The sequence below is a fragment of the Canis lupus genome, chromosome 7 (assembly GCF_011100685.1).
Source record: "Canis lupus familiaris isolate Mischka breed German Shepherd chromosome 7, alternate assembly UU_Cfam_GSD_1.0, whole genome shotgun sequence".
NCBI lineage: Eukaryota > Metazoa > Chordata > Mammalia > Carnivora > Canidae > Canis > Canis lupus.
This window is the reverse complement of record NC_049228.1, coordinates 41,046,031-41,071,685: the sequence shown is the minus strand read 5'-3', so window position 1 is coordinate 41,071,685 and position 25,655 is coordinate 41,046,031. Positions and strand designations below refer to the sequence as shown.

Below are 25,655 nucleotides of genomic sequence, written 5' to 3'. Positions count from 1 at the left end.
CATGCCGCCCACTCCGAGGCCCTCTGGGCCCCAGCCAGTTCTGCTCCCAAGGATGCCCCAAGCGTGTGTGTGTGTGTGTGTGTGTGTGTGTGTGTGTGTTGGGGGGGGGGCGCTGGCCATGCTGTGGTCTCTGTCTTCTACCTTGAACTCTGCTGCCAAGGGGTTGCTGGCCCTCTCTAGGGAGGTGGTGTCCAGGCGTTTCTGGTAGCCTTCTAGCCGGTGCTGGTTCTCTGTCTGCTTCACTGCTTCATTCACGTACTTGAGAATTTCCCGGCACTGATCCCGAGCCCGGCAGAGCTTCTCATGCTCAGAGGTACCACCTACCAATTGGGGCAGAGGCGGTGGTGAGGGGCTCCCTCCCAAGAAGCCTGTCAGAATCCGCAAGCTGGCGGGTACGGATACACGGGTGCTGCCTTTGCCGGAGTTGAGAACCTCGGATGTGAGGAGCCCTGTCACTGAGGGCCCTCGGTTTCAGACCACGGGTCTCTCAAGACACCGATAGCTTCTGGGAATTGCCACCTGGACCACAACCAGCTCCATGGATGTCTGGGAGGGCAGGGGACTGGCCGGTAGCCACAATGGCCTCTGGGACAGGCGATGGGCCTCACACTCCACACCCAACTCCAATGCCCCAGATTCGAGGGCGGTGAGGGACACTCAGGACCGTCTTGTGCACTGCACAGAGGCACCCAGCAGGGGACAGATAGGCCTGAATGCAGCCTCAGCCCTGTGTGGGACCACGGTCATAGGGGAGTCTGCGTGCTAACCTTGGGTACACCCAGATGCTCCCCTCAGATTTGCACCAGGGCTCCACAAAGGCTGGAGGTGACCCTTCCCTCACCTGACTGCCAAACACCTTGTCTTCCCCAAACCACACTTATAATCACTTTCTCTGAGACTGACCCTGACAAGGAGGGGAAGAAGACCCCAAGGATCACAAAAGTCTTGCAAAGGCCACAAAGCAAGTCAGTGCTAGAACAAGGCTGGGGGCCACCGCCCCCCTAGTGCCTACCCTCTGTGTGCTTGAGGACGCTCTCCAGCAGCAGGGGATACTTGGTGAGCCGCTGCATCTCCGAGATGATGAGGTCTCTGAGCTGCAGCCGCCGGCACTGAGGGTGGCTCTCAGCTTCCTGGGCGAGGGGCACAGACTGATTAAGGTCGACCCACGGTCAGGAGCGGGCTGATGGTCTTGAGACCCGGATGAGTGTGCGAATCCCATGTGGGTCCTGATCCCAGAGGGAACCCTTAAATATTTAGGGAAAGGCTAAGGGCAGGGGTGAAGGGAGAGAGCCCAAGGGCTGTGACTGCACAAGCCTCACTGAGCAGGTACTGTGCCCATGCTCCAGATAAGGATGCTCCCCCCCGCCGGCGTGCACACAGGTACTAGAAGGTGAAGTGGGCCTCCTGACTGCTAATCTGGGTTCTCTTCAGGGAGCAGCGGTCTGGCTAGAGAGCAGGCATGAGCCAGTGTTTCTGAGGAATGGTGTGGGGTGAGGGGGCAGGGGTGGGCATTGTGGGGGGCGGGGTGTCACTGGGCCACCCTCTGGGGTAGAGGAGAGGCTGGCATGCCTGCTGCAGGGGGCTAGGAGGGCAGCCCCAGAGATCTCTGCTTAACCTTCTTCCCCTCAGCCGTCCTGAGCCATGACTGTTCTAACTTGGGAGGATGCACCTGCATGAACAGCTGAAAGCGGCTCTCCTTGCGCTGCTTGGTCTTGATGAGTCCCAGGGCTATGGACTGGTAGGAGCAGAACTGGGCGGCCACCTGCTGGAGCTCCTCCCGGGCGGGGCCATCAAACTGCACCATAAAAGACATGGCCGCCATAAAAGACATGGCCCGGGTGTCACACCCCTGCCCCCCACACCCTCCCTCTGCCACTCCTGCAGCTGTGCGAAGGGGGACCCATCTCCTCCATGCCTACCCGAGCCAGCATGAGGTCTCCGATCTCTCTGATAATAGGGCCCTCCTCTCGGAGCTTCCTCATGGCCTCACACCAGGAATCTGGGACAAGGAGAGAAGAGACTCAGAGGCCAGGGGTGGAGCTGCAGAGCCGGACCCTCTGTGACCCGGAGAGAAGGGTCCCCACAACTGAGCCAGGGGGCTAGCTTGGGAGCCACTCTGCTTCTAGGGGAAGTTGAGTGCTGGTTTCAGGTTACACATCAAGCTTTCTGGCAGAGAGGGCTTGTGGGCTCAGGGAGGCCTTGGGGTGAGGGGCCAGAGACCTGAAGGCTGGGGGTGGAGGTGGGGGCGTGGGGAGGAAGGGGAGGGGCCAGGCTGGGAGGCCCCTCACTGTGGATCTCTATGAGCTCGGGCAGGTTGGGGAAGAGCCGGGCCAGCTCCTCCCGAGGCATAAGGTTCTCCTTCTTCATCCGCTGGTAGAAGATAAGGTCCAGTACCCGGAGCGTGCGCAGATGGGAGGCCTCTGTCACAAATAGCTCTGAGCAGAGTGGTCACAGAGTGGGAGCAAGACAAAAAAAAAAAAAAAAAAAAGAGGTCAGCAGGTATCCAAAGTGACGACCGCTTCACTTCTGAGGCCACCGAGCACTGGTGTCAGATGGTATGGCAATGTCCCCAATCCCAAGGGCAGGAATGGTGACCCAGCCTGGACCTGTCCCTGGGTGCTGCCCGACTCACTGCCCACCCATCAGAGGCACGTGGCCTCACCGTTGATGACCTCCTGCCGGTCGATCTCCCTCTGGCTCAGGCCGGCCACCACGTCCTTGCCCACCGTGTGCTGCCAGTTCTGGGTGTCAGGCTCGGGCTCTAGGTCAGACAGCTGACCCAAGTCATCCTCCAGGAGGTGAGGGAGGAGGGCGTCAGTGCAGAAGCCCAGGCTGGGGGACTCAATGCTCCTGGGGGAGAAGGCGCAGCTTCACGAGGAGGAGGGACTCACACGAGGGTTCTGTCCCTCCGTTTCCTGTGTACTGCGCCGTTTGTCCTGAGCCCGCGGGAAACCAGTGGCCATGAGGAGGAGACGCACACCCACCCAGTCACTCAGGGACGGGAGCGTGGCTGGGCTGTCACTCACCTGCGGCCCATTTTGGGGGTGAAGGGAGGGGTTGGGTTCTCCAGAGACCTGTGGAGAGAGGTCAGTTCTCAGTGCCGTCGCACCCACCCCGCTGGGCCAAGCCCAGCCCCTGACTGCCCCAGCCCTGCCCACCTGGTGGAGAGGCTGGAGGCAGAGGAGGAGGCGGACTGATGGAGGCGGGCCGCCTCTGCAGCTGCATCCATGTCCACGTCGCTGCGAGAGCGGGGCACGTTCTCTGCCTTCCGAGACCGCTTCATCTCCTCCCGACCCTTCAAGCTCTCGGAACGGCCCAAGCGAATCTCTGAGCGGGAGCTGGGGAAGTAGAAGAAGACACCCTGGGGCCTCACGTCCCCGAAAGCTTTTATCGGCTGCCCTGACTCGGGGTGCCTGTGGCCTCCTGCAGGGCCCAAACTTCTCAGTGACAACTCCCACAGCTGTCCTACCATCTCCTGCCTCTCCTCCTCCCTGTGACCCACCAGGAAGGTGAAATCTGGGATCAACAGATCAGATGCCAAAGACTCCAAACACTCCAGGAAAGCTTTGGACACCAGAGGCCCTTACCAGGGACTACCAGGTCCCTGGCTCTGCTCTGGGCCGTGTGGTGGCCAGTCCCTCTTGCCTCTGCTGGAGCAGGTCAGCTCCCACCATGGACTCTGCTAGAGGCAGAGCTCTCCTTTTATAGGATTTTCTCCAGGGAGCTATAGGTGTTACCCTCACACACCCATCCAGGCCTCCTCACAGGCCTGGCAGAGTGTCTACCTGCTGCCAGGCTCTTGCCCTTCCAAGCTGTGGTGTAGATTCTCCCATTCTTAACTTGTAGTATACCTCCTAGCTTCCACTCCCTTCCTGGGGGCAGGCTGGCTCGGGAGGGCCTGTCTACAGACTGGCAAGAACCTGCCTGTGGCCTGCCATGTTTGGCCATCAAGTGTCTCTGGGACTTGAGGTGCCGATGGCTGAGTGTTGCTCCTTTCTGCATCCTGCAGTGCATGAGGCCTGTGATAGCTGGCATCTCTGAGCCCTGGCTGCCCCAGGATGGTGCCTCCCTGCACGGCCCTGCTGGGTTGGTTCTTGCTGATACTATCACTGATCTACATCCTGCCCTGCATCTAGGACCACAGGCGGCCTGGAGAGCATGCAGGGTGCTTAAAAGCACAGCAGGGTTGCAGCGAAGGAGCCAAGCATCTCAGTCTGCATTTATAACGGTTCTCTGAACTGCGAAGGACTCACATGGAGCTGCCCCCCTGGGGTCCTGAGGGTTAGAAGCCACGCTGCCAGCTGATCCCCTTAGAATACCCTGAGGTCTGCTAGAATGCCTCCAACTGAGCCTGCTAACAGCACTTTCACCAGTGCCCCACAGCGGGCCACCTGAGCACTGGGACAAGCCACCTAGCGAGACTCTTGGAGCCGCAGAGCTGAGTGCCTCCCTTCCCAAACCCCTAAGTGAGTAACACTCCTCCCCATGAGTGGGGCACACACCCACCTCTGGCCCCTAGTCCCTAAAATACCACTTTCTGGAACTAAGGTGTGCCTTCTATCTGCTGGCCTCTGCCCCCTCTGTGCTGCTGAGATTGCCAGTGAGCCGGCCATGGGCCAGGCCAAAGGCTGCCACTGACAGGGGATTGGGAGTCTATTGAGTGAGTGTCTTAGGGTACAGTTATAACCTAGCAACTTTAAGACCACAAGTTTGCAAAAGGCCTCAAGTTATCCTCGAAATACTGTTATTCTGTCTGTATAACTTCATTTGACACATCTTTAACTCAGGTTTCTATGTTTAATTCATTCACTAATATCAGAGCTCAAGCTCTCAGCTCAGGACAAATTTAGCTTTCCTCTTCCCTTAAATTTTTGTCAGTTCTCCCTACAGCAGTCTGCCCACACGGCCGAAGCTTACAGAGGCTTACTGCAACAAGAGGAACCCCGTGTATGCACAGAACGGCAGACTCATGGTGTGACGATGGTTTCACAGGTAAAATGGTTTGACTACCCAGGCCGCTACCTGGAGGCCGGGAACACCCCTGCGCTGTGGATCAGGCTTGGTTGCACGCGCGTGTTATTTCTGCACATGCAGGACCACATGTACTACGTACAGCTCGAGGGTAACTGAGGGAATGCATACGGACCTTTCTGACCAGGGGTGGTTTTTGCTAAGTGCTGGCTAGAGGATTTGAAACAGGACATGTCTGCTGTCACACCACAGTCAAGAGTAAGTCCAATGCCAGAAGGGGTCTCATTAGAACCTGGCCGAGATGGAGGCATGCGAGATGCCACAGTGTGCAGCCCCCTTCTTGTTTTCGAGAGGGGAAGAGCGGTTTGCTTTGAGGCTGCAGAACCCAGTCTCTAGCTCTCCTCCTCGTGTCCACAACCATCTCTGTGTGGCCTCCCTATCTCCCAGGATCTCCCCTGGCCACCCCGCCCCAGTCTTCTCCAGCTTGTCACCTAGGGTGTCTGGAGTAGCTGCTCTATTACACCATCTAGCTCATTCTTGGTTCTTGGGACAGAGGCTGCGGAGTAGCCCGGGGATCCAAAGGAAATGTTAAGGGGAAGCAGTCCCTGGGCTGGGAGGTCAGGGGCCCAGCTCTGCCTTTTGCTGGCCTGACCACCAATACAGCACATCTCTTCCTAAAGATCTCCAGGCGGGAAGGTGGTGGGAAGAGTTGTGAGTTCTGCAGTGGGAACCTTATGGTGCAGTGGAGTCGATGAAGCAGCTGGGATTAACCCAGGCTCCCCTCCTTGGGAAGGTGGCTAGTGCCTCCCCCTCCCCCCGCCACCCCCAGCCTGTTACCTGTCACTTTCCAGCAGGTCCTCAGGAAAACTTCCTGTGGAGAGCCGCTGCGTCCCAGGCTCTGGGGCATCATACGGCTGGTTGTTCTCAAAGTGCTGAATGATGTTCCTCACGTTGCCTGGTTTGACTGGAAGCAGAAAGACAATGAAGGCTACTCTGCTTTCTGTTCAGGGATAGTATCCCAGGACCCTCGCTCCCATCTAGGCCAGAAGACAGAGCGATGAGCAAGCACGGGTGACAGCACCACTGGGCTAAAAACCAAGAGACGAGGTCCTGGTCCTCTAGGCTAGCTCCTGGGCTTCTCCCACTAATCTGCAGGGAGGCATGGGCAGCCACACTCTCTCTCTCTCTCTCACATGTTTCTTGCTCAAAGAAACAGGAGAGCAGGTAAGAAAGAGACTCATGAGATGTCCCACAGAGGGTCTGCAGAGGGGTTCTCCTCCTCAGACACAGTGAGCTCAGCTCCAGTGACCTCAGGACAGGAGCCTGGCTCCGGGGCTGATCTGCGTGAGACCAACAGCAGAGCAAGGAGGGTTGGGGAGGCGGGTGAGGCCCTGGTCTCACCTACACTAACCAGGGTCCCACCTATGAAAACTTCTAAGTCTCCCTAAATAGCTAAACTCAGGGGATGCCTGGGTGGCTCAGTGGCTGAGCATGTGCCTTTGGCTCAGGGTGTGATCCTGGAGTCCCAAGATCGAGTCCCACGTCGGGCTCCCTGCATGGAACCTGCTTCTCCCGCTGCCTATGTCTCTGCCTCTCTCTCTGTGTCTCTCATGAATAAATAAATAAAATCTTTTAAACAAATAAATAAATGAAAATAAAAAATAAATAGCTAAACTCATGTTTCGTAAAAAAGCGTCCAGGGCAGAGTAAGTAGAACAACTAAATATCCCTTAGGTGGGCAGTGGGGGTCACAGTTTTCCAGAACTGCGTAAGAGGTGGCTGTGAGGATGAATTAGGAAAAGGGGCTGTTACCATTGCCCCCACTCTGGAGACCAGGGCCATCTGCTCTGTCCCAGGGTTGGCTACACAGCCTGAGCAATGCTGCTGGGTGATGGCATGGGGCTTGGGAGCACCCTGTGACAGGCGGGCCCTGGCTGAGCCCACTGCTTCCTGTCCCCCAATGGTGGGCCACTTGTTCTGGGTGTATAGCTATACCCGTGATGAGGGACAGTTCAGGGGGCTGGTGTTAACTAAGGGTAACAGGGAAAAACAGGCAGGAAGGAGCACAATTTTTTAGAACAAACATTTTTTCACTGATGTCCTTTTGTTCTCCTTCTTCTGTTTTCTGGATGACAGTGAAACGAAAGAGAAGTAAACTCCATATTATTAACAATCAGATTTGGTCACTGCTAATTGGGAGTGACAGCTGATGACCCGAAATGGGCCAGCCCCCAGTGCTGAGGCATCTACCTGAGGGGGAATGGTGGTCTTCACATGTGTATACAGACTTTTCTGATGTTCCGGGAACTGGAGAACACCAAAGCTAACCATTAAACTACCATGGGAAGCTCTACTGGGCAGAGCTGGGGGCCCCTCACCCTGTACGAGCAGCTCAGCGGGGCTGCTCACTCTTGGGCAGGGTAGATGGGAGAAGGTGTGTGGACATAATTAAGGGCCTGGGAGTCAAGGCCATTCTTTTATTTTTCGTTTTATAGACCTTTTCTCAGAATTAAAAAATTTTTCTTGTTTAAAATAGCATAATAGGGATCCCTGGGTGGCGAAGTGGTTTGGCGCCTGCCTTTGGCCCAGGGGGCGATCCTGGAGACCGGGAATCAAATCCCACGTTGGGCTCCCGGTGCATGGAGCCTGCCTCTCCCTCTGCCTATGTCTCTGTCTCTCTCTCTCTGTGTGACTATCATAAATAAATAAAATAGCATAATAGATCTAGGAAATTTAAAACTTCGAAATAATTTTGAACATCACTATTTTTAAATGCCACTTAACATAAAATGACTCTAGTGACTGGACAGTTTGTTGATAGCATCCCATACTCTGTAAACAGGTTCCTTGCAGGACCCAGACAATGAGTCACATGCCTGTATTTGTGGGGGCGGGGGGGGGGCATTCTCTATAACGGCTGCAGGTATGCGGTGCGGGGAGGTGCCTTGCCCCAGGGCTTAAGCAGAACAGGTGAAACAAGAAAAGGCCCCAAGAACTGAAGAACTGTTAAGAGACCTGCTGTCTACTAAAGAAAGCCCGTGTGACCCTCAAAAATGAGGACTTCTATTATTTCAACTGAAATAAAGATTTGAGGAGCTTGTGTGGGATGTGGCCTCACATGTGCACCTGGAGCTCTGGACTTTTGGAGCCCATTCCCCGAGATGTGAGGGAGGGCCGTGTCCCAAGGCACCTGGAGCGGCAGGGGGTACACGGAACACAGGGGTTGGACGGACGAAGGGGTGGACAAGGACAGAAGGAGAGACTTGAGAGATGGAAACTCAAAGCTAAAGCAAAGAAAAACCCACAAAAATGGTCCTTTTACCTTCCACAGGGGACAAGGGAATATGAAATGCTAAAAGAAAACAAACAAAAACAAAAGTAAACCATGAAAAGTCAAATTAATGTTTTAAGAGTCAAAACAAAACTTATACCAAGCTGGAAAGTGAAAAATAGAGACCAAGCTCAGGTCTGATTGAGGAAAGTCCCACCCTCACCCTCAACCCAGGCAGCAATGTCAGGAAAGGTCACTAGCTCACCTTGAGGCCTGCCCTTCCCAGATTTCGGAGACTCATACTGAGGTCTGAGGATTCTGACTGGGAGGCCAGCGGCAAGTTCCAGACCAATGACAGAGCCAGGAAGACCCATGACTGGCTCACCCAAGTTCCAGGCACACGACAGCATCAGGGGAGCCTCTGCACCTCAAACCTGCTGCCATCCTATCTGCCTGGAGTCTCGAGACTTCTGTCCCTGAGACTTCCCAATGAGGGTCCCCACGTGCTCCCAGCAGAGATGATGCCCACCGATGAGAGTAAAGCTCACGTTTACTGCCAGCAGAGCAGTGTTGCCAGGTGGGGCAAGGAGAGGGGATTCATCTGTGTGGCTATGCAGTAGCTACAACAGGCTCCGAGTTCCTAGACTAAAGCCCAGGGACCAGCACAGGGCCCAGCCCGGCTTCCTGGTCCCCTGGCCCTCCCTGGAGCCAGCACACAGCATGATGAGGGGACAGAGGGGACCACAAGCAGCACAGACAAGGCGTGGACTATGGGCACGTGGCTGCTGGGAGATCAGAAGGCCCTCTGCTGATGTGCCAGTCACCCCTGCCCAAGGCTGCAAACCCCTGTACTCACTGCTCTGCGACGAGCTTTTGGGCTTCCCAATGTACTTGAGGATCGGGTTCCGCCTCTTGTCCTCCAAGGCATCCTTGTCTTTTTTGGAGTTGCTACTCTGCTAAGACAGATTTGCCGAATTTGGGGAAGGCCCAATCCCCAGCCTTGGCCCCTGGCCCCATAACTTGCCCCCAACAACTAACTGGGAGTAGCACGGGTGCTTCTGGCCCAGGTTTGCACTTGTCTGTGGGTTCTCACGGGCGCCCCATGCACAGGCAGCAGGGGGGCAAGTGCAGTGATGGGGAGGGCTTTCCCAGGTTGTCCCCTGTAGACCGCTGCACCAGAAGATACTTTCTGAGTAGCTCCGTCACCTTCTTGGTCTTTGGGAAGAAGGGCAGCCACTTGTCCTTGTCAGGTGCAGCCTGGGCCTTTTCAGCCAGGCTGGAAGACCGCGCATCTCGGACACGGAGCCCGGCATGGTTCATGTAGGTATTGAGGGCGAAGTCCATGGGGGCGCTGGGAGACAGAGGCAGGCGTGGGAATCAGAATGCTTGGGCTGCCCCTGCCAGCAGTCCAAGGGCCAGAGCCCTGCTTCCAACATCCAGGTGGTGAAGGACAGTCTGAGGTCGGGGTATTCAGGAGGCCTGGGTTTTCACATGGGGCACAGCCAGAGCTGCCTGAAAGTCTGGACTAGTGGAACTCCCAGGACAAACCTCATGCCTTCTCTAAGCAGAGCTCTTCCCAAATAAGAAGAGCGGTCAGCGGGGGACTTGTCGGTTCCCTACAATGTAAGCCAACAAGCCCTGGGCAGGCCTGGAGGACCGGCTGAGGCCCATGGAGGACGCCCTCCGTCATCCATGCTGCGGAGGCGTCAGAGAAAAGGGGGGAGATGCCAGCCTGGCTCTGCCTTCGCCACCCTTGCACCCAGGTATGGGGTGGTGGGAGGAAGAGAGAGAGATGGAGAGGAAGAGAGGGAGGGAGGGAGAGAGATAGCCACCATGTGCCAACGGGAAACCATCCAGGGCCCGTCTCTGGAAGCACCTCTCTCTGGCTCCCAATCCTGCACTTGTGGTTTCAAGGCAGCCAAGGTTTTGGCTGTGGCCCCCTCTACTCTGAAACAGACCTCTAGCCCACTGCCTCCCCTTCTGCTCAAGCATGTGCATGCTCACTTGCACGCTGGCTGCATACAGGCTGCAAAAAACCCTCAACGCATGCCTGAGAGCAGAGGTGCTGAACCCCAGCTTCCCTCTGCAGGGACTCCTGGGAAGCTCATCCTGTTACCATAACTTTCTGCAGTGGCTTAAGAGAAAGCAGTAGGGAAGGGGAGACATGGAGCGAATTCAGGTAGCGACAAGGCATCTTCCTATGGGTGCATGGGGGTGATGGTAGACCCTTGCCCCGGGCAGCGGTCCCCGAGCAGCTGCGGCCTGGACCTCATGACCCCTGCTGTGACCCCCAATGCCTGCGGCGCCCCTGTGACCGGAAGATGGCAAGCACTCCGCACGCTCACTCACCTTCTGTCCTCCTCATACTTGGACCTGGAACAAAAGAAAAGAGGTGACTCATGCTGAAAGGCACAGGTATGTCTGCTGTGCAAACACGAAAGATGGGGGCCAGAGGGGGAGGGAGGCCAGACCTCGACTCTTGGGTCTTAGTTCCAAGCTAGCGTGGGGCCTAGGAGGGGAGAGGCCTCATTCCCTCGGGGGCCTCAGCACAGCGACAGTGACGTCCTTCTGGCTAAAAGGAGGGGAGGGGGCAAACACAGCTACTGAAGGATTATGGAGTAAGGGGTTTGTACTGTGCCCAGCTGAAGGGCTGGAGGACAGATGCGGTTGCACCCTGAGACCAGGTCCAGAGAAACCCATTTACAAGGCAAATGGTAACAGCAACTAACGGTGATGGATCCAGTATGGGCCCGGTGCTGCCCAAAGATATTTACATGTATTAATTCATCGAGTTCTCAAAGTAACACACAGGTAGGTGCTAGATCTCTGTGGAGGAGACTGAAGCTTCACTGCTTCACTCCATCACAAGCGGGTTGAAGCAGTGACACCGCGTGACTCTTCGCTGTTAGGATCCCAAAATAAACGCAGCCAGGTTTTGCGCTCATCCCTGGAGCAGTTGGGTAAACAGGCCCAGAAAGGCCCAGGGCCTGGCTGAAGGCCGGGTGGGTTGTTTCCAGGAATACACCCACTGTGTGCTCTCATCCGCAGCCCACTCTCTGGTCTGCTGTCACATGTGTACCTGCGGCTGCGTCCCCAAGCCTCGAGGGTGAGGTCAGGTTGAACACATCCAGAGCAGAGTCCAGACTAGCTATCCTGAACTGCCCTGCACATGGCCATCGGTCTCGGCCGATGGCACCTTGTCCTTCTGGTGGTTCAGGTACAAAGCGTGGAGTCTTCCCCAACTTTTCTCTCCCCCACAACCTACACTCAGTTTTTAGGAAATGCCTGTTTGCGCGACCATCAAGATACACCTGGGACTGACCACTTTTCACCACATCCCCTGTCCCTGCTCTGGTCCAAGCCTCTACCACATGGGTTCCTGTGTGACCCCTCATCTGGGACTCTCCCTTGCTCCCACCAGCTTCCACTCACAGCCAATCCCCACTCACGCTTCCTATTGTCAGAGAGTGAAACCCAGGGTCCGCCTGACTGTCCCCGGCTCTGTGGCTGCCCTCCTGTTACCTGATGCCAGCACCTGCCTCCTCAGTGGGCTCTGGCCCTCCAGCTCTCTGCTCCCTGTATATGCCAAGCATGCACCTACTTTGCCTGGTCTCTTCCTGTGCCTGGGATGCTGTTCCCCCAGATGTCTTCAAGGGTAACGGCCTCACATTCTTGGGTTGCTCAGATGTTACTTTCTGGGGCGGCTCGCCCTGACCCCCTATTTAAAACTGCTACCCCCAGGCTCTGGTGCTCCTGAGCCCTTCCTTCCACCTGCTCTTTCCCCTCATTTTGAACATGTTATAGAACCTGCTTGTTTATTAAACACGGCTTTCTTTTCCCGCTATGATATCAACACCATAGAAACTGGTGTTCAGCTAATGTACCTCAGGAGCCTCGAGCAGACTCTGAAAATGCTGAATGGCAGTGCTGACAGAGGCCGTGGAGACCGTCTTGCCCAGGATTTGTAGCTGAGACCAGGGTCATGTGCTATGTAAACCTGACATGAGCCCAAAAAGTCACATGGTGGCCCTGAAGTTGGGACTGGGGAGGCACTGCCATCGGGTCAGACATTCTTTACTCAGGTGGGCCAGTCTTCAGATGCAATTAGAAATGGCCCACCCTCCCGCTGGCCAGTTTGTCTGCCTCTTGAAGGCAGCACCTGCTGGAGACCCAGAGTGTGGCCCACCTGCCGGGTCCATGTGACATCCAGGCCGGAGGTAGGGCGATCAGAAGAGGCCCAGAGGGGAGCCACTGGCCTCGCCTGGGAGGCAGCAGGAGAGCCGGGCTCCCTCCTCCTTCAGGGGGAGGAGGATCAGGCATTGGTGGGGAGAGTTCGACAAACAGACCCACAACATACTGGCATCCGTTCCACATGTCTGGGGGCATGTGGGGCAGGCACTCACAGGATGTCTCCCAGCGCAGCCAGCTGCTTCTCAGCCACATGGCGTTCTCGGAGAGGGTCCCCGTCCAGGTCCAGCAGGTCGTTCTCACCGTACAGACTGCCCAGCCCCAGGGTGCGCTTTGTTCTAAGCCAGACAAAGAAACAAATGTACACAGATGCCCGGCAGGTACCCAAGGAGATGAGGAACGCGCACCCACAAGAGGCACCCATCATGGGGGACGGATGGGCGAGGAGCCAGAGGGGGGACGGATGGGCGAGGAGCCAGAGGGAGGGGTGGGGGCCCGGCAACCTGTAGTCCTGGATCTGCTCCTGGATCTCAGGCATGGCCGCCTCCTGGGCTTCATGGAGGGCAGCGCGAATGTCCTCACTGCCGCGCAGACGCAAGTCTGGTGGGAACCCAGGGAAGATGAAAATAGGGTGTCAGGAGCAGGGGCTCGTGCCTGCTGAGGCCCTGTGGCCCGGAGGGAGGCTGGCTCTCTGCCCTCCCATTAGCCAAGGGAGGTGGAGGCCTGGACCCACCAGGTCACTCCTGAATCCAAGCCTGGAGCCCTGTCATCCAGGTCCCAAGGCAAGAACAAAACACCTGGACGTCCTAGGCTCCATGATGTGGAACGTTAAAGTCCCGTCATCAGATGTGCCAAGGGCTGCCCTCCGACGGTACTGTGCCAACCTGTCCTTGGTGTTGCCAGGCCAGTGCACAGGCTAAGGAGGGCAGGCACTTCACATGACCCTGGTCGGAGTCTGTCCTGTCCCTGAGGCAGAGTTGCAGGGTCACATGGTCAAGTACAAGGCCCCGGAGCAGCTCTGTTCACCCTCTGGCCGTGGGACACCTACATTCTTGAAAGCTGCCTGGGACCCTGGCTCCAGGTGGATGGCCTCTTATGCTGCCTTCCCCTCAGCTCTCCTAGTCACGACGTGAGAGCGAGACGGGAACGGAGCAACCACCTAGCCAGTGGGGTCCTCACAGGGTCAGCTGCCACCAGGTCTGGTGAGGAACTTACAGAAACACAAATGCTCCATCCAGAGCTCAATCCCGAGGTGGGATGGATCAAGTTCCTGGTTTCTGGATTTTTCAGAGTTCCCCAAGGGATACTGATGAGCGACCAGGCTTGGGAATTCCTCTAGTCTAACTGCCCCTTCATCCAGATGGCCTCGCTGGGCCCAGGAAGGTACTGGGGACGGCTGGCAGAAACGAGTGCAAGTGTGACAGGGTCACGTCTTTCTGGGACACGCTCCCCAGGTGGGGCCTGTCCCCAGGTGCTTGTCTGTCAGCCACCATGAGGCTTAAGGCGCTCAGGAGGAACTGCCCCCGCTCCCCGATCCTAGAGAAGGGATACCCAAGGATGGGCTACGTGCCCTCTGTGCTCTGGAGCCCTTGGGGCCCAGGACAAGACTAACTGGCCCGTAAGCCAACTTACCAATTTCAGCTTGCAGCATCTCTGGGACCTTTACTCTCAGTGGCTAGAAGAGAGAAGGGGGAATGGTGAGGCCCACAGCCCAGGGCTTGCGGGAGACCTCAGCCCGTGCCAGAAGGGCCCCCAATACCCTCGTCTGCTTCCCTACCCCGCATCCTGTCTTCTCTTCCCCTGTGAGCCTGCAAATGAGGTTACATTTTGAGAAATAAACTCTAGAGCTATGGGGCCAGTGGGCCATCTTCTGGGGCAGCTGTGCAAGTTCCCCACTGGTGCCAACTCAGCAGCAATGAAGAAAACTTTACTGTGTCCTCAGGTCGCCGAGTTATCTCAGGGAGCACAGAGCTCGAGGACCAGACTGCGGTGACAGGCTGGGTTCACAGCCCCAAGGCACAGGCAGCAGTTGCCACCCCTCCTCCAGACCTACTTGAGGGGATAGGCACCAAATTCCGAGGAACACACTTTGGTCCTCAATCTCAATCTTGAGAGCTTACATCTTGGAACTGAAAGACTCGAGTCATTTGGGAATTAGTATAGCTGGTCTGACAGGCCTACAACGTGCTGCCCTGTCCACACACACAGCCCACCTCTTCCCGCACACTCCGGGCCTCCTCCCTACGAACCCCACTCTTGGCAGTACCCCAAGTCCAGTGAAGTATCAGAGCCCTGGCTCCTCTTGGCTCACTGATCTCAACCCCCATCAGGTGGCCTCTGGGCCTCTGCTGCTTTGTCCCCAGATGGGCGGGCAAGGAGGGTTGGGGGAAGCAGCACTGATCCAGGGGACAGGCCATGTGCCTCTACCTTGCCACACATGGAACAAATGGGTCAGGTGAGGAGCTCAGGGTTGAGAGCAGTCCCGTGAACAGGACCCGGGAGCCTTCAGCTCTCAGCTCCAACTTCTCAATACCCTGTCTCTGTCCGGCCTCAATGTGTGGCTTCCTTTTCCCTCTGCTCCCATGTGGCCCTAAGAGACAGAAACACTGTAATTCAATCCATGGCTGCCTTACCGCATTCTTCTCCAGGAAAATATTCCAGATGTCTTTTCCTAAGCCTCGGGAATCCTTGGGGTTTGTCTGCTGATAAACCTCTGCGCACAAGTAAAAAAGCTAGGAGGAAAGAAAATGGGTTGGAGCAGGGGTTCTCATGCCCCCTACTCCAGGACTGATGCTGGCCCCGGAACGATGGGTGAGGCCTGGAGACACACATGACCCTTCTTTGGAGAGATGCCGGGGCTCCTGGTAGGTGCAGCCTTGTGATGTGCTGAGAACCAAGAGCACAGGACAGCCCCCCAACAGGAAATCCTACAGCTCAATGAATGTGGCCACACCAAGGCTAAGAGGCCCTGGTGTGGGTGCCGAGCCCTAGTCCCTCAGCTCCCAGCACAGTACCCCTGGACCCTGCACTCCCTCCGCACCTGCTTTGCCTCCTACTCATTTGTGTCTTGTTCTCTAAGGGTTTCTGTTTTACTCTCTGTCACGTGCCTGGTCTTTACTCAGGTGCTCAGTGTTGACTGTGGCTCCCAATGGTGGTCACCCCCGTCCAACTCTTCTGAGCACGGAGCAGATTGAGAGAAGCCGTGGAGGTCACTGGTCCTCAGCCCCATCCCTGGGCACTGTCTCCAACACCCTGTCATCACCTTTGTCACCTTGCCCCTCTGCTAAGCCTCCCCACGGTCACGTTGTGTACCTGCAACTCCAACTCTAGAAAGACCATGTGCTCTAAGCGGACTGAGCACGATGGCAGCTCCCCTGGCCTCCCCATGCAGGGGACGCGGCTGGTGTGTACAGTCCTGCCTGCCTAAACGGCACCTTCCGTGTTTTGTCTGTCCCTGGGCTGCCTGCCAGTGCCCGCAATGGTGAAGATGGATGCTTCTGACTCACCAGCGGACTGGGGTCTGCCTGAGAGAAGATATACCGCAGGAAAACACCCAGGTGAGCTGGCCGTGCCTTCAGCTTCTCAAGGTCTTGGAACACGATGTCGCTCTGGAGGGCAGAAGGACAGGGGTGGCTGGAGTGCACGGAGGTGGGGCACAGCAGCACGCCCTGCTGCAGCTTGGCCCCCATGGCCCCTGCCGCCGGGGCTCACAGGCTGTGGCACCCACCCTACGCCCCCTCACGGCTAGGGCGGCTCTAACTGCTTCTATTCAACAACAGCTGGCATGACCATGACGAAAGGAGAAAACCAGGAAACCGTTACCTCGTTGTTGAAATAACCCGGGTCGTAGTCTTCCTCTGGACCAATGATTAAAGGCTTTGGGCTCTGGTCTGTGCCCTGGTGAGAGTCCAGGGGTGGGGGCAAGGTTAGGGGACAGGCGTCCAAGCCCTCCACGACACCCATGTGCCACAGCACCGGCAAGGAGGGCCACATGGGTCTGGTGGACGCTGGCATCTCCTCACCTCCCCCAAATCTCAGAGGACAGAACCACGATTTCCACTTGCAAAAGTCAAGTGCTCATGGGCAGGGCCGCTGCAGTGCATGTGCACGGGGATGGGAAGCAACAGAAGGCGCGTTCTTCCTGTTTGCGAAAGTTCGGTTGACTGCAGGCTTGGGGCTCTGCTGGCCCCTCGGCAGCCACGTCGCACCCACTACAGCGTCTACTAGGGCCTGTGGTCACACAGGCTAGGTCTTTGTGACAGGACAGCTGGAGGCCCACATCTGCCTCCTCAAGCAAAGCAGATGGAGTGGATCTCTCCCCATGGCGGGCTGCTCAGGGGCGTGTGGTAGATCTCCATGACCCGTCTCAAACCCACGCTTCTCAGCTTGGCTTTCTTCCTCACACCAGTTCTACCAAGAGCCTAACCCTAACTGGTGTGCCACTGACATCAGGTATGATGAGAGCATTCATACCGCACAGGCCTTCCAGATGCTTCCCTGGATAAGCTTTTCTCCCCACTACGTTTTCCACTCAACGTGTTTGACCTCATTTCCAGGGATTCCCCGAGAATGGCCTGCTCTGGAGCCTCCCTGGATCACGCTTGCCCACAAGATGTCCTCCCGCCCCACTCGCTCAAGTGGCTTCTCCTGACAGCGTCTCCCGGGTGCTCTGCACTCATCCTGTGCTCCTGGGTATTTACAAACTCGTCACTCAGAATGATGGAGTCACAGAACCTGAGGCCCAGGACGTCTGTCAGAGATCAGAGTCTGGCACTCACTCGCAAGCGCAAACGTGAGGCCCACAGAGTCAACGCAAAGGTAGGCCACAGCCTGGGCCTCCTCATCTCCCACTGGGAGACGCTGGACGGCCGCTCCTGGCTCTGCTTGGCCCCCTGGGTGAAACATGAAAACACCAGAATTTGTTTGTTGTGAGAGGGGAGGATTTTTTTAAGTCTTTACAAATATGCAGTTTTTCTCACTACAGAAGCAGAAGATGCTCATTATTGAAAACGATCAGATGTTGTACAGTTATGCAACAGAAAGTTTGAGTTCCCAAAGGTTCCATTGCCACCACTGAGAGTGGACTGTCACCCCAGCCCTGCCCTGATCAGCACAGATTACGATTCGGGATCGGAGGCCATGCTAGAGCTGCTCCTATGGTTCAAAGATAACAACTAAAACAGTTGTCAGAAGGAAGACAGGACTCCATGACAGAGTCCTTCTCACCTGCTCCTGTCGGCCACCTGAGGGAGGCCTCGCTGCAGAGCAGGATGTGCACAGGGCAGGACCATGCAGCAGCCCAGGGAGGGCGTGGGGGGAGGCAGCTCGTGTGCTCAGGAGAACACGCTCTTGCATGGTGCCCTGATCAAGCAGAGTCCTGGCGTGGCCCGTCTGCTGTGGCTTTCTCTCACCAAGTGAATTCAATGCCCACCTCCTCTCTGGGTGGGGAGACGTAAAGAGGCTTTTCCTCAGGGGTCCAGCCTGGCAGCTGGTACCCTGCCACCATGCGTCCTAGTACACATTGGATCCCTACCTTTTCTCCTGCAGACCCAAATTGAACTCACCTCTGCCTCTCAGATCAAATCAAAGCACTAAATAGTGTGTGACGCTGGTTTTAATTCAGGACCACGGCAGAGTTCAAATAACGTAGGCTTTAAGGAGTGAGTTTGCTTTAAAAAAGTACCGAGTAACGTTACAGAGTCAGTACAAGGATATAGGAGAAGCCACCATGGTGGTGGCTGCTGAATGCTAAGAAACATTGTACAAAATTAGGAGCTCTTGCCGTATTGCTCAGTGGCCTAGCTTCTGGCTCACCACTGACAGGCAATCTCCTTGATGGCCCAGGCTGCAAGCTCTGTGCCCTGAGCCAGAAGTGCTCCCCCTACTCCCGTCCCCACAGACCAGGTCTAGCTTTGTGGGCAGTGGCTTCCACATCAGGTTTTCAGGACCTGGGGGCTCCAGGGCAGCGCCCCTGAGGGTGGACTTGACTAGGCCCCATCCTGGGGTAGCTGAGCTTTTATTTGGTGCCTATATTAGTGTGTAAATAAGATTTTGTGCAAGAAAATAGATTTTGCTAAAGAAAAGAGAAAACTGAACATGAGCATTCTAGAGTCACGTAACCAGCCTATCTGCCACTCACACAAACCCTGTTTTCGATGTCCCTTCCCTATGGATGTGTTGTGTCCTCATGCAGAGCCTGCAATAGCCTTTTGTTCCCAAACCCCTTCCTGCCACATTCTCCTTTCACTTTCATTCTCCAGGGAAAAGTTTCCTTCAAGGGGGTTCAGCTGGAGTCTTCAAAGCCGGGCCCTTGTAAGCTGGTTCTCAAGGAGGGAGGGAGAACTGCAGGGAGCTCTTAACCCTCACCTGCTCACTGGTGCTGGGCCCTGGTGCATCCGAGCCCTGCCGCCGGTGGTGCTGGGCCACCCTGGCCATGATAACAGGCGAGGTTCGGGGACTGTCCAGCCCAGGGTCCGACAGTGCCGAGTTCCGATTCATCAGTGCCTAGAGGAATAGAGAGCCCATTCACCCTCAGCTGGTCTGGAGATGCCCACACCCCGGGGCACCTACCCAGTACCTACCCTGTGCCTGCCACTATGCAGAGCCCTTGGCTGTGTGGCACCTGCTTGGGCTCACGATGGCCCTGAGGTAGATACCACTACTCCCACTCTTCACACTGGGAAAGGATGATTTGCAGGGGACCCAGTGATGGGGTCCTTCCCTGGACTTGATCCTGGCACCCAAGCCTGGCCCACAGCCTTCCCCTCAAAGCCAGGTCACCTCCCAGATGCCCAGCCCTCAGGACACATCAACTATGAATTAAGACCCTCTGTCTCTTCTTGGTGTCTCTCCCACAGATGGATCATTGCACATATGTTCACCTCCTCCCACAGACAGCAGCAGTGAGGAAATGCAATTCCAACTATTATTTAAAATTAGGGTTTATGGGACACCTGGGTGGCTCAGCGGTTGAGCATCTGCCTTTGGCTCAGGGCATGATCCCGGGATTTGGGATTGAATCCCACACTGGGCTCCCTGCATGGAGCCTGCTTCTCCCTCTGTCTATGTCTCTGCTTCTCTGTCTCTCATGAATAAATATCTTTAAAAAAAAAAAAAAGTAGAAAAAAATAAAATTAGGGTTTAGTGGCACCTGGATAGCTCAGCGGTTAAGTATCTGCCTTCAGCTCAGCTCATGATCCTGGGGACCACGCCCTTTATTAGGCTCCCTCCTCAGTGTGGAGACTGCTTCTCCCTCTCCTCCCCACTTGCGTGCGCTCCCTCTTGCTACCTCTCTTTCAAATAAATAAATTAAATTAAAAAATTAGAGTTTAAGTGTGTTAATTAGCCTGGCTGAGCAGATATTTTGCTGACAGCGTTATTACTTCTTCCAACCACTTGTACTTTGCAAGTTTATATATGCAGACAGACAATAGCTAAGAGGAAATGTGGGGCTAAAACCTGAAATGTTTTTGACCACTCCAGAAAAGATGAGCTGTTAGAGATCTGTGACGGACCTAGAGAGGCTGTCACTCTGATTTAGCTGGCTCATCGCATCTCAGATGGTGTGGCCGCAGCCAGGAAGCCCTGCATGTGCGGCCAGGTCACCGTTTCCCATGACTGAGGCCCGCTACTGTTCATACACTGCTCTCCCCGTGACTGTTTACAGAACAGAGCTGTGATAATACAGGTGCTGGGTCTGACGGTCCTGTGTGCAGGGCACACATGAAACCCCTTTTGGACCCAGATAGGAGTGATTAAAACCCTTGGGAACCGGGACACAAGGGTTCAGCTGGGGCTGGCCCTTGTGGACACTCACCTCACTGAGGGAGGGGAGGCGTTCCGTCCCAGAGTCCATGCCACTGTCCCCCTCCTGGGAATCCAGAGAGAGTCGGCCTGGGAAGGAAACAGTTTACAGGGGAGGGGGGCTGCAGCCTGGAGGCCTGAGTGGGAGAGGAAAGCGAAGCTGCCATCCTCCCTCCTCTCCTGATTTCCCTCAGGTCAGATGCTCCACACCTGGCTTTCGCCTCCCTGTAGGCCTGTGTTCTGGCCACATCGCTTCCTAGAGACGCCACGGCTCCATGTCACCACGAGTCTGACCTTCAACCCACACCCACCACTCTTCTAGCCTGACTCACTTCTTATCACAAGAGCATGCCAGGGGCTGGGGGGCAAGGTAGGGTCTGGATCCTTGTCCTCCTAGGACCGCCCCGGTACTTACCAGTAGGTGCGATGGCTATGCTGTCATGATGACAGCAGAAGCTGCCCCCTCCCTGTGTGTGGACATGCTTTGTCTCCCCAGCCTAATCCCTAGAGAGCCAGGGCTAGTCTGTCTTTTCTGAATCTGCCTCATGGGGACAACAAGTGAGGACCCTGGGTTGGAGACATGGGGTGAGGGGATACTTACCTTCTGATGCTCTCTGGCTGGTGTCACTGTATAGGGTGGGTATGTCCTAAAAAAGAAAAAGTCCCAAGGGTGGGCTTGGTCTGCAAAGCTCTCCCTCCTTGGTACCTCCTGTAGTCAGCTCTTCCCTCCGTCTCAGCAGATAATATCTGCTGCCATTAGGGGCTTTTTCTGCTCCATTGCCTTAAAAATGCCCAGAAGGAGGAGCTACTGCTTCGTTGGTCATTGGAGACGGTGACCCCTAATGGTGGAGAGGGAGCTTTGCCCTTAGGGGAAGTCTCGGAACTCATGGATTTATCCCCCCCAGACCCCACAGCACTCTCGGCCTTGGGGGGCTGAACACAGAAGGACCTTCCCATCAAGGAGTGCAAAGAACTCCAGCTGGACACTGAGGGGAGGGGAGGGCCCGCCTCTAGTGGCCTCAGGGCTTGGAGGACCACCTGCCTGCATGCTTTTCTGGGTCTCACTTAGGCTTTTGGCAGCTCCAAGGTAGGTACTCTGAGGCCTGTGTGACCAGTGAGGAAACAGGAGCCCAGAGACGGTGCATGACTTGCCCAAGTTGCACAGTGGGAGAACTGGAGCCCGGCTGGTGCTCAGACCCGCAGCTCTCGGTAGGGGTTTTGGACTCTCTGCCCTGTGGGGCATAGGAGCGCAGCAGTAGGGGCAAACACGTACGGCCTAGGACGGGGGCACACTTCGCCTCCGACCATAACCCCACTGGCCAGGTCCTGCTGGGATTTCCAATTCACAAACGAAGACCCTGGGACTTCCAGCAGGACCTAACCTGCCAGAGAGTCTCACAGGTGGTGAGCTCAGGACCTGAGCTATCAACCACGTGACATGGGTGTGCCCTTCAGAAAACAGAACAGTTTAAATTCAATTAGCCTGTGGTTCCTAGGCATTTTGATCTGGATGTTCTAAAAAAGAAGTAGATAGGGGATCCCTGGGTCAGTGGTTTAGCGCCTGCCTTTGGCCCAGGGCGTGGTCCTGGAGTCCCTGATCAGGTCCCACATTGGGCTCCCTGCATGGAGCTTGCTTCTCCCTCTGCCTCTCTTTCTCTGTGTCTCTCATGAATAAATAAAATCTTAAAAAAAAAAAAAGGGGGGCAGCCCCAGTGGCTCAGCAGTTTAGTGCCACCTTCAGCCCAGGGCCTGATCCTGGAGACCCAGGATCGAGTCCCATGTCGGGCTCCCTGTATGGAGCCTGCTTCTCCCTCTGCCTGTGTCTCTGTCTCTCTCTCTCTGCCTCTGAATAAATAAATAAAATCTTGAAAAAAAAAAAAAAGAAAAAGAAAGTAGATAATCCTCAAAGAACCTCTGTTGGCTTTGGGAACTATTATTCTTGGAAACTGCACAGTTTCTGGAGAGTTCCTTACTTGCCCTAAGGACTGAGGCCGGATGGAGTTGGAGCAGCACACTAGGAACAAGGTCCTTGAGCAGACCAGGTAAAGACATCTCCTCTCTGGGGTTTCCCACAGAGAGGTCCCTGCCACTACAGACCACCCTCCACGGCGGGGATCTGATGCTCTGGCTGATGTGGAAGCGCCTGCAGTCTTCGAGAAGACCCACTGTCCGCAGAACACGCAGCCAAGTAAGATCGGTGCGGGAATAGGCACACCACCCGCAGGGAGCAGATAATGAGGAGACTAAAGCCAACAGTCTGATTGAATTTATATGTATTTTTTTCTACCGCTGTAGCAGGCTCTAGGAGGGCAAGAAAGGGCCCCCCCCAGCGGCACCCACACAGCGCTCAGCCCCTTTGGCGCTACATGAAGAATTGCTGCCTTTTGTTGGTTTATTAAGTACTGAATGCTCCCGATTCAGCCCTGGGGTCCTGCATGACTCAGGAAGCCTCAACCCTGGCTTTCCTCCTACTGTGCCTGCGTCCACCTGCATGACCACCTGCCCTTCCTGAAGCCTGGCCTGCTTCACTCACCACGAAGCCACCCATCTCCTGCTGAATCTTCAGCTGTAACTGCGTGACGCGCCTCCGGGCACCTTCGATCTGCTCCTCCAGTGGGCTGGCAGGGTTCCGGCTGTACACCTCACAGATACGCTGGGGATGAGCCAGGACAGGGAGGGAAAGGCAGAAGGGGTTATGGTTAGTGGAGAATGGACAACTCACAGGGGGAGAACAGGCAGTTACCCCAGACAAGGAGGAGAGACAGGAGCTCTGCCTTTAGGAGATGCAGGTAAGCTCACCCTTGGTCAGAAGAGGGAGGTGTAGAGATGGTGAGAAACAATACAGAGAGTAACTGGAGAAAGAAGACGGGACACAAAGGCCCATCCAGTCTGAAGCACCATCCAGGCTAGGCCTATGCCTTATCCTACAGAGGTCTTCCTCAGCTCCTGCTCGTGTCAGATGTTCAGTGTCTGTGCAGAGCAGCACACACAGGGAGCTCACGACATCAGTCTCAGGAGCCCTCTCTGGCCTTGGGTGCAGGGGGAGCTGCTCAGATGCTCACCTGGAGGTCACCTGGTGTGCACTTAGAGCTTAGAGCCTGGGTTTTGCAAATGGGGAGGCCTGCCCCTGAACTCTGTCATCTGTGCTCACTAGCAGTGTAGACCCGACAAGGACGTTTCCTGCGTCCTCACGGATAACGGGGATGACGGTCCCTGCCTGAGGGACTGCAGGGAGACCTGAACGAGACTGCCTGTGAAGCCTTAGCAGGAGATAGCTACTATCGCACCACAGAAGGAAGTGCTCCATACGGCTGGCTTGTCACACAATGACATAAAGCCGGCGTGCAGACACATTCTCTAAGCTCATCCAGGGCCCCTCTGTTACCTGACAACCTCGGTTTACCAATCCCTCAGCCCTCAGCCTCCGCGGCGCCATCCTCTGGTGGAGCTTCCCAGCTGCACTGCACATACGTGTGGCCTCCCCACCCTGGGCCCACAGAGCAGCTCTGCCTCCAGCCGCCGGGGCTCTTCTGACACTGTTCGCACCCTCTGTCTCCCATTCGACAGCTCCACGACCTCATATTGCATGTAACGCTCCTTTCTGGTCTCTCTCTCTCTCTTTTTTTAAAGACTTTATTTATTCATGAGAGACAGAGAGTGGCAGAGACATAGGCAGAAGGAGAAGCAGGCTTCCTAAGGGGAGCCCGATGTGGGACTTGATCCCAGGACCCCAGGATCACGCCCTGAGCCAAAGGCAGACGGTCCACCACTGAGCCACCCAGGTGTCCCTCCTTTCTGGTCTTAAAACAAAACCAGCCATTGCCATGAAGCTCTTCCATCAACTCTGATTACCCTCTAAGCCGCTGCCTCAGTCCTCTCTTTCCTTCCACGGATGTGTCTCCAGCCAGGGCTTGACCCTCGGGACCCAGAGCCTGCGGCCTGCACACAGTCTCATTCCTCCACCTCCTTCAGGGAGCCTGATGACCCAGTGGCCTGGCCTCAGCTGTCACCTCTTGGGCGCCCCCTCCATGGAAGGCCATCCTGGTGCCCCCACCCTCCCTCATGGCCTGCCTGCAGCCTCACCCAGTCCCTGCACCCTGTAACTTGGGTAGGCCTCAGGTACCACTTGCATCCACAGGAAGCTTGTGTGCAGGGGACACGTGGCACGGTCCTAGCCTTCACGTTACTTAGTCCAATGGGGAGAAGAACAAGTAATTAAAATCTGAATGTAACAGCAAATACACAGGGATGGGAGAGGCAGCTGTGCTGTAAAGTGCTGGACTTCCAAAATTCTACCCGCTCTCTGTCCTGTGCACTGGTGCCCTTGGTGATCCCACCGGTCCTCAGTTCTGACCACCTCTGTGCTGAGGGCGCACCCGAGCTCTATCTCAACCCTGCCTTTCCTTTGAGGCTCCAACCTCTCACATCTACAGGGCTGGTCAACGGTCTTTATGTCTCAGTGTTCCCTGGGCTCCCAGAGCTGACCTCCATGTCTCTCCCTAGACCCCGCCCTGCCCTCCACGCTACCCCCCCCCCCCCCCCAACAGCATCACAGCTGTCAGGGCATCCAAACTTGGCACATCTTCTGTTTTCTGCCCTGTTACCGCCCCCTGGCAGGCAATCTGTCACCCATCTGACCTCTGAGATGTCCCCCGTGGTCCCCCCGTGTCTTTCTGTACTGAGTCCTAGCATTCCTGTTCAATCTCCCACAGCATCCTGAAGATGGTCTCCTGGCATATCCATGCACTGAACACACTTCTCCGGAGAACACTGCTTTGGAGATGTGATCACTCCCCAGCTCAAAATCTTGACCCATCCCATGGTCTTCAAGATAAACTCCAAGCTTGGCAGGGAAGTCAAGGCCCAACGCACTCTCCAGAGTGAAACAGACTGAATCCAAATTCAAATGCCACCTCAGAAAGCCCTCCGGGATTACTGCATGATTATTCCTTCTTTTGGGATTCCTTGTACTTAAATGATATTTTAGAATTTAATGACCTGTAATTCACAGAAAATAAACCTCATCATTTCAAAATGTACAGTTCAGTGGTCTGCATGCATGGGCAGGGTTGACAACAGCCTCCACCATGGAGTTCTAGAATATGGCTACCACCCGACAGGATGGTGGTTATTCCCTACTTCTCCCCTCCTCCACTCCTGCAACCACTAATTTATGTTCTGTCCTCAGAGACTTACCTGTTCTGGACTTCTATTTAAAAGGACTCACATAACCTGTGGCCTTATGGGCCTGGCTCCTCCCACCGAGCCTCATGTGCTCAGGGTTCCTCTGTGTTGCAGCATGTGCGTCACTGCTTCACACCTGGTGGTGGCCGAGTACCATCCCATCATCCAGACAGACTACCCTGGTCTGCCTGTTGGGCTGCTGATTAACTTTGGGGTTGTTTCTGCTTTGGGCCTGTTG

At 55.7% G+C, this 25,655-nt stretch overlaps 1 protein-coding gene and 1 long non-coding RNA gene across 16 annotated transcripts in view; one reads left to right on the top strand and one right to left on the bottom strand.

Annotated features, from left to right (window-relative positions):
* Window positions 1-25,655, bottom strand: part of ARHGEF11 (Rho guanine nucleotide exchange factor 11) — an 86,321-nt gene that overhangs the window by 7,537 nt on the left and 53,129 nt on the right. For 9 of the 15 annotated variants that reach the window (XM_038542948.1, XM_038542955.1, XM_038542960.1 and 6 more), the window contains 23 exons: window positions 22,767-22,886; window positions 20,835-20,880; window positions 20,247-20,323; window positions 18,797-18,934; window positions 16,253-16,327; window positions 15,937-16,038; window positions 15,064-15,162; window positions 14,063-14,105; window positions 12,934-13,030; window positions 12,646-12,768; window positions 10,592-10,615; window positions 9,449-9,593; window positions 9,099-9,198; window positions 8,294-8,323; window positions 5,809-5,935; window positions 3,159-3,338; window positions 3,027-3,074; window positions 2,663-2,850; window positions 2,289-2,435; window positions 1,920-1,999; window positions 1,670-1,795; window positions 1,013-1,130; window positions 142-320 (listed from right to left, as the gene is read on the bottom strand). In XM_038542948.1, the coding sequence (XP_038398876.1) occupies window positions 142-320; window positions 1,013-1,130; window positions 1,670-1,795; window positions 1,920-1,999; window positions 2,289-2,435; window positions 2,663-2,850; window positions 3,027-3,074; window positions 3,159-3,338; window positions 5,809-5,935; window positions 8,294-8,323; window positions 9,099-9,198; window positions 9,449-9,593; window positions 10,592-10,615; window positions 12,646-12,768; window positions 12,934-13,030; window positions 14,063-14,105; window positions 15,064-15,162; window positions 15,937-16,038; window positions 16,253-16,327; window positions 18,797-18,934; window positions 20,247-20,323; window positions 20,835-20,880; window positions 22,767-22,886 (2,412 nt within the window). The remainder of the gene's footprint in view (window positions 1-141; window positions 321-1,012; window positions 1,131-1,669; window positions 1,796-1,919; window positions 2,000-2,288; window positions 2,436-2,662; window positions 2,851-3,026; window positions 3,075-3,158; window positions 3,339-5,808; window positions 5,936-8,293; window positions 8,324-9,098; window positions 9,199-9,448; window positions 9,594-10,591; window positions 10,616-12,645; window positions 12,769-12,933; window positions 13,031-14,062; window positions 14,106-15,063; window positions 15,163-15,936; window positions 16,039-16,252; window positions 16,328-18,796; window positions 18,935-20,246; window positions 20,324-20,834; window positions 20,881-22,766; window positions 22,887-25,655) is intronic. The other 6 variants (XM_038542949.1, XM_038542952.1, XM_038542957.1 and 3 more) reach the window with 4 other exon arrangements.
* Window positions 16,596-25,272, top strand: LOC119872563. The gene is made up of 3 exons (XR_005362348.1): window positions 16,596-16,882; window positions 16,987-17,248; window positions 24,946-25,272. It is a non-coding gene; the product is annotated as an uncharacterized LOC119872563 (long non-coding RNA).